At 49.6% G+C, this 16,482-nt stretch overlaps 1 protein-coding gene across 1 annotated transcript; it reads left to right on the forward strand.

The window, feature by feature from the left end:
- The first annotated feature begins 2,063 nt into the window (after positions 1-2,063).
- On the forward strand, positions 2,064-12,210 carry Cdk5rap3 (CDK5 regulatory subunit associated protein 3). The gene is made up of 14 exons (XM_047544903.1): positions 2,064-2,170; positions 2,370-2,415; positions 4,901-5,032; positions 5,304-5,404; positions 5,964-6,012; positions 6,658-6,836; positions 7,071-7,207; positions 7,423-7,567; positions 8,259-8,360; positions 8,769-8,847; positions 9,419-9,507; positions 11,040-11,245; positions 11,594-11,765; positions 11,879-12,210. The coding sequence occupies exons 1-14, from the start codon at positions 2,165-2,167 to the stop codon at positions 11,942-11,944; spliced, it is 1,509 nt and encodes a 502-aa protein (XP_047400859.1). The 5' UTR covers positions 2,064-2,164; the 3' UTR covers positions 11,945-12,210.
- The last annotated feature ends 4,272 nt before the right edge of the window (positions 12,211-16,482 follow it).

A 16,482-nucleotide genomic window follows, 5' to 3' on the forward strand; every position in this document is an offset into this window, starting at 1 on the left:
AAATTCCATGAGAGCCCTGAAGAAGCAGATCTTTAGTTCAGTCCTATGAACTGTTCAGGGAAGTCTCTCAACTTGTGCTATAATAATGATATTATGTGTAATGTTATGTATAGTTTATAAAGCATACTAACACATACCTAAAGCATATTGTAAACTGTGAAGAGTTTTGTACATCTAGCATGTTTATTTGTTTAAATCTCTAAAAAGAAATACCCTGCAATAGGAGAGGTGTTATCTCCATGTTGAGGCAACTGTGGCTATTGGAGAGGTGTGGAAATTGTCCAAGATCTCACTGGGGAGGAATCAAGGTCTTTCCACTGCTTTATCACGCCAGGCAGTTCAATCCAAAGTCTACCGAGCCCCAAGTGCTGTGCAGCAATGGGCAGGGGGCAGGAGGAGGGCAGTATTTATAAATGGCATGCCCAGTTCTATAAGGTCCTGGGGAATCTGTCCTCATCTTACCCTTTCCCCTCACTCTACTCCATTCTTGGTGGATCCCAAGCCCTCCCTTGGCTTTGGCTACCATATGGACCACAGATCAGTCAGCTCCTGACTCTCCAAGCTGTCTCTCTGGCCTCACTGACTTCTCGGAACTTTGAAGTTATAGACCCAGGTGCCTTCTGCACACCTTCCACCTGGGGGGGTCCCCAGCAGTGCTAACTCCACAAATTCAAAGCTACGCTCCCCTCTTATTGCTCAGCATCCTGCATCCCTGTTTCAGGCAGTGTCACTCCCACCCAACACCTATGTGTCATCCTAGTGTCCCCCTGCCACACCCCACTCAGCCAACCTATTGCCAAGTCCTGTTGATGTTTCCTCCTAAACATGTCTCAAATCCTGCACTTCTGCTCCTCCCTACACCTTCTGTCCCAGATCAGGCCCTAACGTCTTCAGCCTCCTTCCAGTGTCTCTGTCTCTAGTCCTATCTCTGACTAATCCATCCTTTTTGCAGCCAGTATGTATAGGTCCCTCCCTGCCTTAAATCCTTAAAACTCTCCAGTGGTTCCCCTCTGTCTGCAGGAGTGAAGTCCAAGTTCTTTAATGAGGCTCCCTTTGGTATGGTCCTTCCACTTTTATAGCCTCTTCTCTGTCCATTCCCTGCTTCAAACCTTTTGCTGCCCAGAGATTGGCCTGAGACCAGCCTTCTGCATGAGACCTATGGAGTCCCTCTTGAAATTCTATATAATATTTTAATAAGGGTCTCTGCATTTCACTTTGTGTAGGACCCCACAAATTATGTTGCCAGTCTTGCTTGCAGGACATTCCTTTTAGTTTGTGATCTGTGAAGCTTGTGAACATATCATCTCTCTTTCCACAGCTTTTCCTTTAAGACTCAATGTAATTGTTATTATTATTTTTTTCTGGTACTGGGGATTGAACCCAGCGGTACTTTACCACTGAGCTACATCCCCAGTCCTTTTTATTTATTTATTTTTATTTTGAGACTGGGTCTTGCTAAATTGCCCAGGCTGGACTCAATTCTCCAGTGTCTGCCTCCTGAGTCCCTAGAATTACAGGCGTGCGCCACCTCTCCTGCCCTAGGTGTTATCTTTAGGATACCTCCCTGACCTTCCTCCCTCTCCCTTCCCTGCCTTAATACCAACACGAAGCAGGTGTTCAGCCCAAGTTTATTATAAGGCAAAGAGTGATCAGAGTCACAAAAGACCTACAAACTACTATAAATGGTATGGCGAGGGAAGGAGGGAAGAAGGCATTTTCAATTGTCTAGGAAAATGTCGTCAGGTGTGCGCTACGACCCTGCCTGCAGACGCGTTGGTCTGTGCAGAAGGGGTATACGCGACCTCCTTGGGGAGGAAACAAATCGGACAGGCTCTTGGGCGCCACCTGCTGTGAACGTGGAGTCACTGCAGCCCTTTCCCAGCGCTCCTGCCCTGCTCCTCGGCATCTCTGAGCCCGCCTCGGGGCTCCCATTGGCTGGTCCCTGTTCTCCCGCCCTTTCTAGGCTCAGCCATTCGGAGCCTCGGGGTGGGCGGGGCTTGCCGCCGTGGGTGACGCGTGCGACCCGATTGGCTCTGCGGAAGACAGCTACGTGGCCGGAGGAGGCCCGTTTGCGCCTAAACTGAGGCTTAGTCACACCCGCACTGGATTGGTGGTGGGGCGGGGCGGGCCGGGGTCTCCGGCCGGAAGCGGAAGTGGGGGAAGGATGCAGGTGTGGAGACAGGGGTTGCGGTAACTGGGGACTGTCCCGGGACCCCTTTCCTGCCTCCCTGGCCCATCTTCTGTGCGCAGCCTTTCTCGGCCAGTCGCTCTGGCCCCTCAGGGAGGCGGTTGGGATGCTGAAATGAGCGCGCGTGGGGCGCGTCCCCTCCACGCGCTCAAGACCCCCTCCCCGCCGTGTTTCCCGCCAGGACCATCAGCACTTGCCCATCGACATCCAGACCAGCAAGCTGCTCGGTAGGAGGGGGCGCCCCCGCGCAGTCGGCTGTCGGGGGAGGCCAGCTATTTGCCCCCTGTCGCCAATAGCCAAGAGCTCTGAATGTGTGGGTTGAGGTGCTGACCGCCTACCTTATTCAGTGACCAGACCTGCTTCGCTAAGAGCAGTGGGAAAGAACCACATAGTGTCTGTGCTTGATCAGCGTTTTCTACTTAAACATATGTTATCAAATCATATTATTCAGTGACAGATGATGAATGGTTAGATCTGAATGGAAACTAGTATGTCAGGCTCAACAATACTTTTTGCATTATTGTAGGGGGAAAAAAACTTTCCCTTTTAAAAACTTCCATGTGGGTGTATACCACGAGCTACTCAGGAGGCTAAGGCAAAAAGATCACAAGTTAAAGGCCAGCCTGGCAATTTAGCGGTACCCTATCTCAAGGGGTGGGGTAGAGCACCCCTGGGTTCAATCTTCGATTCCGAGTTTTTTTTGTTTTTGTTTTTTTATTTTAAAAGCTTCCGTCTCCCCTTGATTTTAGGGGGAAGAGGGACCTACAAATCGGTTGGAAATAGAGATTTTATTTTCCCCCACTGATCTATTCCCTAGCACTTTTAATTTTGCTTTGAGACTGGGTCTTGCTAAGTTGCACAGGCTGGCCTCCAACTTGTGACCCTCCTGCCTCAGCCTCCCAAGTAACTGGGTTTATAGGCACAGTACCATCAAGACTGGTGTAAGTAAATAGAGATTTTTTTTTGTGGCCGGGCCACCTCTATCTGATCTACATACCTCCTCACCAGTTCAGAACCAAGGAAGTGATCTCTTCATTCTGACCATCTCAGGACATGTGTACAGTGCTGGCATTTTTAAATGTTCATTTAACTCATTAGTTTAATGCCAGTCTTGCCCTAAAGATAATCAAACACGGGGACTGGGGTTGTGGCCAAGTGGTAGAGCACTTGTCTAGCATGTGAGGCACTGGGTTCAATCCTCAGCACCACATATAAATAAATAAATAAATAAATAAATAAATAAAAATTAAGGTCTATCAATATCTTTAAAAATTTTTTTTAAAAAGATAAACAGAGCTTAGCCCTTTGCTCCTTGTTCTGTGACATCTATTAATCTATGAGTTTTTTTTTTCTTTTTTTTCTTTTTTTGGTACTGGGGATTGAACCCAGGGGCACTTAACCACTGAGCCACATCCCCAGCCCTTTTTAATATTTTATTTAGAGACAGAGTCTTGCTGAGTTGCGCAGTGCCTTGCTAAGTTGCTGAGACTGGCTTTGAACTTGAGATCCTCCTGCCTCGGCCTCCCAAGCCTCTGGGATTACAAGCGTGCACCACCACGTTCAGCTATGAGATTTTTCTTTATGAAAATTTTAGAGGAATGTTACTGATACTGGCATGGGATCGTAGTTTAGATATGTTAACACAGCGCCATGGTTCTAAATTCACCACTATATGGGGCCATTTAGGGGGCTAGGAATGTAACTCAGTGGTAAAGCACTGTATGGAGCCATTTAGTCCTGTGTGGTGGCCACTGGTGGACCTTCTTTGACCTGGCTTCACATTTGCTCTTTAACCCCTGTGCACTCCGTGTGTGAATTTGTCCTTGGTAATGAAAGAACCAATAAATGAGCATTCACTGAGAGTTTGCTCTACACCAGGTACTGTTTTATGCACTGGACATTTTAAAAATGAAACTGATTCTGGTGGTGTACACCTGTAATCCCAGCTACTTAGGAGGTGTAGGCAGGAGGATCAGAAATTTTGAGACCCTGTCTCAAAAAGGACTAGAATGTAGGTCAGTGGTAGAGCACCCCTGAGTTTAGTGTCTAGCACCAAAAAAACAAAAACCCTGGACCATCTAACCACAAAGCCTAGCTCTTAGTTCTTTTCTAATGAAGAAATGTGGAAATGTGCATGGCTCTAAAACCACAAAACAGCCCAGACTCCTTGAGGTCAGTCACATTCATAGTCACATGTGCAGGGTGGCACTTCCCTGTGAAGAATAGACTAGTGTTATCTAGTCCTTAGGGCGCTGTAGGTATTAGGAGCTTTGTAGTTGTTCATTCATCCGGTACTTGGCATAACTGCCTTGTGTTTTCCATTGTCATGGTTAATCCCAGCCCTGAGGAGGTGGAAGTTGAGCAGCATCCTCTGTCAACAAGAAAGATATAATTACCCACAGAAGCAAAATACGTAGAATTTGGTGTGGTCAAAGTTGCATTTTCCTGTCAGGACCAATTTAAAGGTTTGCTTTATCCCTGTGTTGAGGCAATTGCTTTATAAAAATCACACTGCGGATAAAGACAGGCCACCAGATTCTGTTTAGCCCCAAACCTCTCTTTGGATCTTTCTTCTCATCTTCCCATCCCCCCACCATACCTTAAACAATATAAAGACAGCTTTTAGGCAATTTCTCTGTATGTTAGGCTTGAAATACTGATGGCCTTTTGGTGGCATGAAGGTATGCTGTGATTTGGGTGTTTGTCATGCAGACTGGCTGGTGGACAGAAGGCACTGCAACTTGAAATGGCAGAGTCTGGTGCTGACCATCCGAGAGAAGATCAATGCTGCCATCCAGGATATGCCAGAGAGCGAAGAGATCGCTCAGCTGCTCTCTGGATCCTGTGAGTTCGCTGGGGCTATGTTGCCGAGTTCTGCTTTCCTGGAAAAGTTTGCTTTATCTGAGCTGCTCCCTTGTTTAGCCAGCAGGGCTGACCCCAGAGAGAGTTCTATTTGGGGTTTAATTGCTGGTTTCTTCCCATGTGGAATGATGAAGGGGAGAGTGACATGGTAAAATGATTCGCAGTTCAGGACCCAAGGATCAGCCACCTGTAAAGGCCAGGCGAGGTGGGAAGATGTTGTAAACCTAAGTCCTCGCTCTTCCTTGCCTCCCAGACATTCACTATTTCCACTGCCTGAGGATCGTGGACCTTCTCAAAGGCACTGAGGCTTCCACAAAAAACATTTTTGGCCGGTATTCTTCACAGCGGATGAAGGCAAGTGTGGCCAAGGGCTGGTAATATGTGCCCCAGTCCATGGGGCTAGTGCCTTTCTGGTCTTTCTAAGGATTCATGGAGACATTTTACATAGATTATTTCCTGAATTTTCTCTCTGTCACTATAGTTTATGCTAAAAGTATATCTTCCCACTGGGCTTACATTTTCTGACCTGCCCCTTTGGGGATCACTTGTTGGCGCCATGCTCTTAAAAGTATGTGTCTGGGTGTGGTGGTACGCACCTGTAATCCCAGCAACTTCAGAGCCTAAGACAAGAGGATCACAAGTTGCAGACCCTAAGTTGCTTTGGCAATTTAGCAAGACCCTATCTCAAAAAGACCTGGGTATGCAGCTCAGTAGTAGAGTGTTTCTGGGTTCAATCACCAGTACAAAAAAAAAGAAAAAACCACTATATGGTCTAGCCAGCATTAGTTTCTGAATGAGGACGAGGAGGTTGTATCTGATGTAAGCAAAAGCCTGGGAGAGCCTTCCCTGTCCAGGTACTGAACTTCAAGGTGGCTTCTGGGTCTGGCTGACTTACTGTTTCTGTTCTACTCAGGATTGGCAAGAAATCGTAACCCTGTATGAGAAGGACAATACCTACTTAGGTAAAGTGGCCCTAAAGTAGCCCTGGCATCCACAGGGAGGCCCCCTCCCAGAGCTGTGTTTGTAGGTGTCAGAGGGGAGACTGGAGTGTAGATGTTGCCTATTTGTAGGTGGGAAAATCAATTCCACAAAGTGCTAGGAGAGGAGCAGGATTGGGCAGGTAGTGGGCATTTGCAGTACCTGACTGAGCAAGTGCCTGACCTGCTCACCCTGCCTTGATAAGATAGTGTGTGCTGTCCCCACCCTCTTTGAACCCCTAGTCTATACAGGGCAGAAGAGGCATGGGTCATCCTGGGGGTCTGAGAGACCCCCAGGCATCATTGGGTGCCTGAGAGAGCAACTAAAGGGCCAGTTGTAATTTGGGTTGTGTTTTTGAATAGTATAAATAATCATAATAGCTACTTTTCACCAAGCACCTACTAAATGCAGGGAATTGTGCTTGGGGTTTCATTGTGCATGGTAAATATTGGCCCTGTTTCACAGTTGAGGGTTGGAGTAGAGAGGCTGTTTAACTCAGGTTCCACAGCAGGGAAGAGGGGTGCTAGGGAGTCAATCCTGCCTCCCAACTATCATGCTAGGGCATCTTTGTGTGCATCCTTGGGCATGCTTGCCTTAGGGTGTGGGTGTCCTGGGGTGAATTTCCTCAGTGGAACTCTCTAGCCTCCTGGTTCGGAATGTCAACTACGAGATCCCCTCGCTGAAGAAGCAGATTGCCAAGTGCCAGCAGCTGCAACAAGAATATAGCCGAAAGGAGGAAGAGGGCCAGGCGGGGGCAGCCGAGATGCGAGAGCAGTTCTACCACTCCTGCAAGCAGTATGGCATCACAGTGAGCAGGCCTTGTGGTTTGATGGGCATCTGGGTGCCTCGTCACAGCGGGAGGGCGCCTGAGCCTGGGCCTGTCCTCTCCTGAGAACAGATCTTCTGCTACTGGCAAAGACTTCCTTCTTGACTGGGTTGTGCCCCAGTGTCCTGCCTTTCTAGTCTTTGCTTGTTTTCTTTCACCTGTTAGACTCTACCTTCTGCCACGTCTGTCTTAGCTCCCCTTCTCTCCCTTCTCTAGGGAGACAATGTCCGAAGAGAACTGCTGGCCCTGGTGAAGGACCTGCCAAGTCAGCTGGCTGAGATCGGGACAGGGGCTCAGTCCCTGGGGGAAGCCATCGACCTGTATCAGGCCTGTGTGGGGTTTGTGTGTGAAAGGTAAAAAAAACGAGCTTCTCTGTAGGAGGATGGTTTGCCTGTTCTCTGCCTCTTCTTCCTTCTCCACTCGTGTTTTTCCCACGTGACATGAAAGCAATATTATACACACTTCAACCAGTGGGAGCCTTGCCCATTTGACCATGTGACCCAGGCTAGAGTCAAGTGTTGGCTTCCCAAGTGGTCAGCAGGAGGATCAGTTATGTGCTCTGTTGAAGCCCCACAGAGCAGGTGTTGCCTATGCTGCGGTATGTGCAGAAACGGGGAAACTCAACGGTGTATGAATGGAGGACGGGAACGGAACCCTCTGTGGTAGAGCGACCGTGCCTGGAGGAGCCTCCTGAGCAGTTGGAAGAAGACGCGGTAAGACAGGCCTTATTAGGAGCTGAAGGAGAGCTGCTTGCCCCATCCACACGCACTCCAAACCCTAACCTGAATTCAGAGTTGTAGCGTGAATGAGCATACTGTAGGGTAGTTGTTTTGGTTCTAGGGATTGAACCCAGGCATCCCCTGCCCTTTTCTTTTGTTTTTGGGTGCTGGGGATCGAACCCAGGGCCTTGTGCTTACAAGGCAAGCACTCTACCGACTGAGCTATCTCCTCAGCCCCTCCCCTGCCCTTTTCAATTTTTTATTTTCAGACTGGGTCTCACTGAGTTGCCTAGGACCTTGCTAAGTTGTAGAGGCTGTCGGACTTGAAATCCTCCTGCCTCAGCATCCCCAGTTGCGGGGATTACAGGTGTGCACCACCACACCTGGCATAGAGGGGGTTCTTGCGAGCAAGACTGTTGACAGGAGGATCTAGAAGACTCTGTTCCTTTGCTTTTCTGGCCTTCTTAAGACCAGAGTACAGACAAGTGCTAAAGAACATCAGCAGACTGGTTTGTGTTGAAAAAGGAGCCAGTCAGTCACATGAGCTCCTGATGATGGACTTGCTTCTGGGAGTTTGGAGGTCATTGCATTTGAATGTGTCCTCCCTACAGAAGCCGCTAAGGCCTATGGGATTCCCTTTTGTTTTACATACCTTATTTAAGCTAACCCTTTTTTTGCCTTCTAGATTGATTGGGGTGACTTTGGGGCGGAGGCAGTTTCCAACACAGGCATCTCTGCTGAGGCCTCTGGAATCGACTGGGGCATCTCCCTGGAATCGGAGTCAAAGGTTAGGACACCTTCTCAGGTCTTCTCTTTGAGGACTTTGTATGGTCATGCTTCAGCCATAGGAAAGTGTTGTCTGTGTCCATGAAGGCATCAATCCAAGTTCATGGCCCCAAGGCCAGGTGCAGTCCAAGGTAGAGTTTCAGAAGTGACATGTCACAGTTAGGACCTCCTTTTTCTTGGGGTTTGGAGCAAGAGGTGGGGGTACAGGCAGGTGGGAACCTGAAAAATGGGGATAAGGGTGGCAACATAACTGGGCCCACACTTGCTGTCTTTGTCACCTGCCTCAGGGCTGTAGACCTTAATGCAATTGGAGTGTTTAGCCATTGAACTTTTCAAAGCCTTTGGTCTGTTCCGGCCCCCTGAGCTTGGGGAAATTCTCCCAACATTGGATTCTTTGCTCTCCATTCAGGACCCTGGGGTTGAGGGGATAGACTGGGGAGACGATGCTGCTGCTTTGCAGATCACAGTGCTCGAAGCAGGAACCCAGGGTAAGTGCTTCATTCCTTCAGCGCTGGCAAGAGTGGGGCGCTTGAGGACCCCCATGTCTAGGCACAAAGAAAAATAATACTTCTTGCACATTTAAATCTGTTTCTCAAAACCTTGATGAGGATGTAAATGGAAGGGGACAGAGAGAAGTTTGTTGAACTATTTAGAAACTCAGACTTTCTAGAGACTGAATGTGGGTCACTGGTCCTGGTGGGGGGACTGAAAGGGGCTGACGGGGCCCTGAAGTCTGACCTGACTTGCCTCACTACCAGCACAGACTGTAGCAGTATCCTGAGCCACTAGAGGGCAGTGCAGGACGACGCTTTACCTCCCACTGCCCAGCTTAGCGGTCCTTGGAACCCAGTTCTGTGGTTCTCCAAGGCAGACTGGGAGTTGGCAGAGAGGCCTGACTATGCCTGAAACGCATGAGAAAAGATAACCTTTCCCCTTGGGGAAGTGTCTTTAGTGCAGTGAGTCTGTCCACATCATCTGTCAGGGCTTCTCAAACTTCAGGATCTTTTTCTTCTGCAGTTCTGTGATCCTTCCTCACTTCTCTGCCTTTCTTCCTGGCAGCTCCAGAAGGTGTTGCTAGGGGCCCAGATGCTCTGACACTTCTCGAATACCCCGAGACCCGGAATCAGTTCATTGACGAGCTCATGGAGGTACGTTCCCCGGGAGATGTGGGGAGGCTTGGCTTTAGCATAGGTGGCATCACTCCTGACCCCTGGCCTAACCCAACTCTGTGCAAAGAGTGCTGAGTGCCTTCCGTGTCCTGGAACAGGAGGCTAACATATTAGGACGCCTCCATTCATTCAGCTCATGTTTCTCATACACCTCCAGAGTGCCTGGCTGGCACTGTCTTAGGCACCAGAGATTGAGCAATGAACAGACAAAGTCCTTGATCACATGGGATTTATATTCTAGAAGGAAAGCAGATAAGAAACATAAAAATGCAGTATGTTAGATGCCACTCACTAACACACACACAAAGAAGGCAGGGGAGGGAGACAGGTATTATTGGGAAGGGCTGTGGTTTTTTATCTAGTGATCAAGGAAAGCTTCATTGAGAAGGTGACTATAAGTCAAGACTATGGGCAATTTTGACATGCAGATAAGCTGACAGAAGGGCTTCCCAGGCAGAGGTAGCTGCTGCAAAGACCCAGAGGTGGAAGCAACAACAAGGAGGCCATGTGGCTGAGCAGAGGGAGCGGGGTACGGGGAGCAGAAGAGCTCAGAGATGTAGAGTCAGAACTCTGGTTTGACTTCGTGAGCTGGGAAGCTGTTGGAGGTTTTGAGCAGGTTGGGTGCCACCCAACATCTTGTGCTGTGTGTGGTGGCACATACCCGTAATCCCAGCAACTTGAGAGACTGAGACAGGAATATCTCAAGTTCAAGGCTAGCCTGGGCAACTTAGCAAGACCCTGTCTCAAAATAAAAAACAAACCAAAACAAAACACGAAAGGGCTGGGGATGTTGAGCTGTGTTCCATCCCCAGTACCACAAAAACAGAAACATCTCATTTGTGTTGAAATATGATCCCTGTGACTGAGGAGTTGAGTAGCCCCAAATAAGAAACTGGTGTTCTTGGCCAGGCCTTTGTTACAGGATTGGGAAGATGGGGTCTGTTCCCTTCTGATTGGACTGCAGGTTGGGGAGACCCTCCTGAAAGATCGCAGCCCTCACTGGGTTCCCTCTTCTTTTTCCCCAGAGAGGCTTCTCCTAGCCTCAAGGGGCAATCAGGACAAAAGGTATCAAGATTTTATGGCAGGATAAGATTGACTAGGTATGGCCCTCATATGCTCTCTGGTCTTGTCTTAATCCAGGGTTTCTCAAATGGATTCCTATTCCCTGAATGTTAGTCCCCTCATGAAGAGAAAGTAAATACCTTTACTGGGGTGGAGAAAAACCCTTTGAATCTCTGCATTCTCATTATCTGATCCATAGGCTGGGGAGAAAGGATGGAGGTCTAGAGCTAGATCAGCCTGAGCTCACAAAGGGGAACCAAAGAGTGACGGACGGTAGAGGCTGCTTCCTCTCTTTTGTTGCTGTTGTTGAGTTTCTAGCAGAGAAAATGTTCAGAGATAACTGCCTCACCCAAAGTCTAGCCCTCACTGCTCATTCTCCCAGTTTGGGCAGTCCGAGGACTTAGCTTCTGCATTCTTTTCCTGGTTTGAACCAACTCTTCTGTCCTCAGCTCGAGATCTTCTTGTCCCAGAGAGCAGTGGAGATGAGTGAGGAGGCCGACATCCTGTCTGTGAGCCAGTTCCAATTGGCTCCCGCCATCCTACAGGGCCAGACCAAAGAGAAGATGGTTACTATGGTGTCCACACTGCAGGATCTGATTGGTCGTCTCACTAGTCTTCAAATGCAACACTTGTTTATGATTCTGGCCTCACCAAGGTCTGCCTATCCTGATGCTGGGCTCCACCATTTTGAGTTCTTCCCCTCATATTCCTCCTCTTTTTCCATGACCCCTTAAATCTAATCCCTGCATCCTGTGCCGTCACCTCTTGAGGATAGAAGTTCTCTTTGGGGCAGGATAGGGGTGGTTCATGGATACAGGCAGGATCTACTTCCCAAGTAGGAAGGGGAACCTGGAATGGGTATTCCTTACAAAACAGGAACTTCATTATATGAGGGTGAGAGGCCAGTTAGGGAATTGGTGTCTGAGCCTCACCTGTCCCGCAGTTAAATGCAGATGCTCAAGGTGCACAGCTCTACCAGTCCTCACCTGAGTGCCCTGCACAGGTATGTGGACCGAGTGACGGAATTCCTCCAGCAAAAACTGAAACAGTCCCAGCTGCTGGCTTTGAAGAAAGAGCTGATGGTACAGAAGCAGCAGGAGGCACTTCAAGAGCAGGCAGCTCTGGAGCCCAAGCTGGACCTGCTGCTGGAGAAGACCAAGGAGCTGCAGAAGCTGGTAAGACAGGACAGGCGAACCCAATATATGGGACCCCCCCACACCCCGTTTCTACAGAAAGAAGCATTGCACCTGCCTCTGCTTCCTGCTGACTTGGTGTCACTATCTCTCAGATTGAAGCTGACATCTCTAAGAGGTACAGCGGGCGCCCTGTGAACCTGATGGGAACCTCTCTCTGACGTTCTCCCTGCGTGTTCTTGCCTCTCCATCTTCCCAGCCTCAGGTAGAGGTGGGACCGCCAGGGCTGATGTGGGGCCCTTCCCCTCCGGAAGCCAGGCAGGCTGGAGGACAGAGAGCCACAGGAAGGAACCATCCCCTGGATGGGGACCTGACACTCACTCTGCAGGAATCTGTCTTGCTTGGCCCTGTGGCCTTTCAGCCTGAAACCACAGCCTCTGCTTCTAGGTAGTTGAGTTGGACTTAATAAAAGAGCAAAAAGACTCTTGGTTCACTGTAGACAATTACTTACACTGCTTCATGTGTTCTTGATCCAGGTGGCCTCCCTGGGCCATCAGCTGTCACTAAGGAGCCCCAGGTTAAGGGCTTTTCTTTTTTGCTTCTGGTAATAAAGGGGACCCCATTAGTCCTACAGTTGGTTCAGCAAGGGGCCCTGGGATGGCTTGGGCAGCTGGACCTCTATCTCTCTATAACCAGACCTGGGCTGCCCCACTCCGGCCAGCAGCCCAAGGGGAGCACTCGAGCGGCAGCCTTGTTGGAGCCAGAAAAGCTATATTTTCCTCTTAATCACAGCTTACCTCCAGGCAGAGGGGGAAGTGCGGTTTGGGGAGGAAGGGTCTGATAAACAAGGTGGAGACAGGAGTTGTCACCTTCACTAGCTGCCTGTCCACTTCCTGCCCATAACTGCTGGCTCTGGGATTGGATAGAGCCCACCCCAGGATAGCACCCTTCTCCCAAGCCACCTACCCATCCCCATTTCCCAGGAAGGGTAGGGGCTGGGGGTGGCCAGCAATTCGATTTTAATTTCATAGCAGAGCAGTTGATTCATGGCTCTTTGTCGCTGGCGTTGACTCCCGTAATGACTTTCCATCAAAATGAAAAGTGGAGTGACACCACTCATTATTCCTGCTGCTTGTTATCTCAGTTCTGGGGAGGGCCGCCCCCTCCCCGCTGCCTTTCAGCCGTCCCGGACAGTGAGTGATGGCCCCTATTAATCACCGACCCCGCGGACTCCGGCGGACACACGCTATCCAAAGGAGAGAGAGATAAGGCCGCATGAACTGCTCGAAGCCGCTCCTATCGATTAATGTCAGCCCACTGCTTCCCCCAATCTTTGCCTGGTCACCTCCTTTTGGGGGAATTGAGGGTTGAAATAAGAAATCAGAAATTGAGAAAGGAAAAATATTAGTGTTGGAAAACTGTCCTTAGAATAGGAGGATATAAAGGAGCATGAATGGCCTGTGTTTTGTCTGTGGCCACTCTGGAGACTCATCCTGGGGCACTGTCTGCTGCCCTTGGTCCCCTTCCCTCTGAGAGCATGCCTGCCATCTCCAGGCCTGCCTGGTCAGCTGCCCGCTCTCAGCCTCTTGAAGCCATCGATTCACTGAGGCATGCTGCCTTTGCCAGCTGTAATGTCCCTGCCCAGTCACCAGCTGTCACACAGACTCCATTGCTTACGGGGCCAGAGCTGCAGGGAGAAGCCCTAAGGATCATGTGACCATGGCAGGCCAGTTTCAGACCTTAAAGCTCTTGCTTCTGCCCTGCAGGTGAGCATGGGGCCTGCTTTCCCTGCCCCGCCTTGGGCCAACAGGGAGTGGTACTGAGGTTCTGCCAGATCTGCAGGAGGGGAGATGGGTTTAGATAGAAGGGTTCCTCAGGTTTTGGCCATTTTGGTAAGCAGTATGGTGGACCAACTGTTCTCAGAAGGATTAGGCCCATTTTATTGCTTATCTGTTGAAATGAAGGCTCCCTGACCCATAGGCTGGAGTAAGTGGTTTCCTCAAAGCCTTTAATCTGGTAATGCTGGATTTGGTCTCCAGAACCTTCAATCTCCTTTGCTTTCTGGATCCCCCAGCCCCCCAGGCCAGGTCAAAGACACCAAAGTGACCCACCTGGCTGGCTAACCCCATGCAAGGGCAGTTATGTGACTTTTGGGACTAAGTCCAAATTCTCTCAGCTTCACTCTGGTCCATTTAGATTCCTATTCATTTTTTCTCAGAATTGCCACAGGGTCACTAGAAGGGTTAATAAGTAGAGCTTTGAGCGCCCTTGGAAGGCTGCCTGCTCAGGGGTGCACTCACAGGACAACATGAACACTTTGTTTTGGATGATGGGACAAGCCAGGGATGGTGGCACATGCCTGTAATCCCAGCGACTTGGGAGTCTGAGGCAGGAGGATTGCAAGTTCAAAGCTGCCTTCAGCAACCTAAATTTGTATGGGGGCCAGTGGCAAGACCTGTCCTTCCTGGCCTGACTTGCCCCCTTGGAAGAGGGAAGTGAGGCACCCCTTGATGAGCTTGAAGACCAGCTTCCCAGCAGTCAAGTTTCCAGTTGTGAGAAAAAGTTTGGAGAAAGAGGGAGGTCACGAGCCAAGATTATTAGTTTGAGGTGAATTCATTGCCAGAGGCACCCTATAGTTTCATGTTGACTCTTCCCCCACCTCTTCCTAGGAAGGATTTAGGGCAATGCCTCTCACTTAGCTAGGACTCCCTACTCGGGTAGGAAGCACAGCCAGCCTTTCCACAATCCTCTCGCCCTGCTGGCTCCAGCGCCTGCCCCAGCCCACTCACTGCCTCTGCCCAAAGGAAGCGTACACTGTCCTCTCAGAGTGTGGTTCTCTGTAGCGACAAAAAAAGGATCTCTTTGTGCTGCAGCCTGCAGTGGCTGGCTGTGAACACGGACTAAGTAAGTGGAGTGCTAAAGATTGCCCTGTTTCTGGCAGCCCAGCTCCTGTGCCTGCAGAGGACTTGCCAGGAGCACATGGACTCCTGCACATCTAGAACTGTGCCTGTGGCCAGTGCAGGGCGGGGAACGATCTGCATCATTCAGACCAAACATCTCATCACCCATCTAAAGAATCCCCTGCTCCAGAGAACTGGCCTGGAACCCAGGACAAAGGAAACTCACGCCCACGCCTTCAGGAGCAGGAGTGGCCTGGGGCTGTGGTCCTGCCTGCTCATGTGCATCCCCATCCCCTTTATTTCCCCCCATGTTGCTTCTGTTTCTCCCCTAGAAGCCCAGGTCCTACAGCTCTTCTCTGCCATTTCATACACTCCTATCTTCCTACTAATGTGTATTTCGTCTTTTAATTGCCACTTGCATATTCTTTCTCCACTGCCCGACCTGCACATACAAAATCTAGTAAAAGTAGGGAGCCAGGGCTGTGGCTCAGTGACAGAGCACTTACCGGGTACCTGTGAGGCACTGGGTTCCATCCTCAGCGCCGCATGAAAATGAATAAAGTGAAGGTATTGTGTCCATCTACAACTAAAAAAAAAAAAAAAAAAAAAAAAAATTGTTTTAAAGTAATAGGAAGACAAAGAGGCAGTACAAAATAGTAGTTAATTAGCATGTTCTCAAGATCTGGGCTGCCTGGGTCAAATCCTGGCCCTGTTCTTTCTCCCTGTGTGATCTGGCATTAGTCACTGGACCTCTCTGTGGGCCTCATTTCCTTCACCTGTAAAGTGAGGACGAAGATACTACAGACTTCAGAGTGGGTAGCCGTGTTGAGTGTGTGCATTACTTAGAAATGGGGTTTCCTGGAAGGGCTGGGGTGTGGCTCAGTGGTAGAGCACTTGCCCAGCATGCTGAGGCCCTGGGTTCCATCTCCAGTACTGAAGGGGTGCTGGCACCATAAGACACAAATGTGAGAAGGTGGCAGGGTGGAAATATCCTGGACTTAGGCTGAAAACTTGTGTCTGGTCCTTGCCCCATCTGTCCCCCTTATCCCAACATCTCCCAAATCAAACCATTATCATCCTCTTGTACACTATATCTCTGGCATTTCCTATCTCTATTGGTTCCATTAATAGCTTTCTGCTGTCTTTTGGCTCCTCTCTAACCCGCCCTTTCCATTTGCTATGGACCTTTTTGCCCTAATCATTTCCGTGCTTAGAAACTCTGATGCCCCCTTTGCTCCCCTAATTCCTTGTGTAGCAGGCCAACCCTTGATCTCTCTCTGCTCTCCAGCCTCCTTCCAACCCAAGACACCAATCCCACATGCAGCCCCAAGGCCCAACCCTTTTCCTGGCTCCCTGCAAGCCTTTCCCACCCAGCTCAGACGAAGCCCAAGTACATCAGTGGACATTTTCAGAATTAATCCCTCTTTCTCTCAGCAGCATTTCCAAACCATGGGCACATGTCCTTGGGAGAGCTCTTGGTTGCATTATAACACCTGCCCAACTGGGCTCCTTGAAGACGGGTTGGGACTTTCTTACTTTTGTGTCCCCTTTGGAATCACACTTGACTTCTCTGAATTTCAGTTGTCTAAATGATCTCTCAAGTGACTATGATCTCTGAAATATTGTGTCAGGTGATTCACAAGTTAGCAAAAAGGAAGAGTCCCACAACATGCTAGACGTTTGAGAAGAAAATTAGGGTGAAGTAGGCTTTTAAAATGGACTGATAGACTGAAATCCCTCCACCCTTCACCCATCATCCAGGGAGAGCACGTTCCCTCAGGATCTTGTGGGCCCATCTTTCCTCTTTCGCTGTCTGTGAGAACATTTCCAGGAAGGAAGGCCAAGGGCTAGGGTCACAC

Source organism: Sciurus carolinensis, chromosome 3, assembly GCF_902686445.1.
Source record: "Sciurus carolinensis chromosome 3, mSciCar1.2, whole genome shotgun sequence".
Taxonomy (NCBI): domain Eukaryota; kingdom Metazoa; phylum Chordata; class Mammalia; order Rodentia; family Sciuridae; genus Sciurus; species Sciurus carolinensis.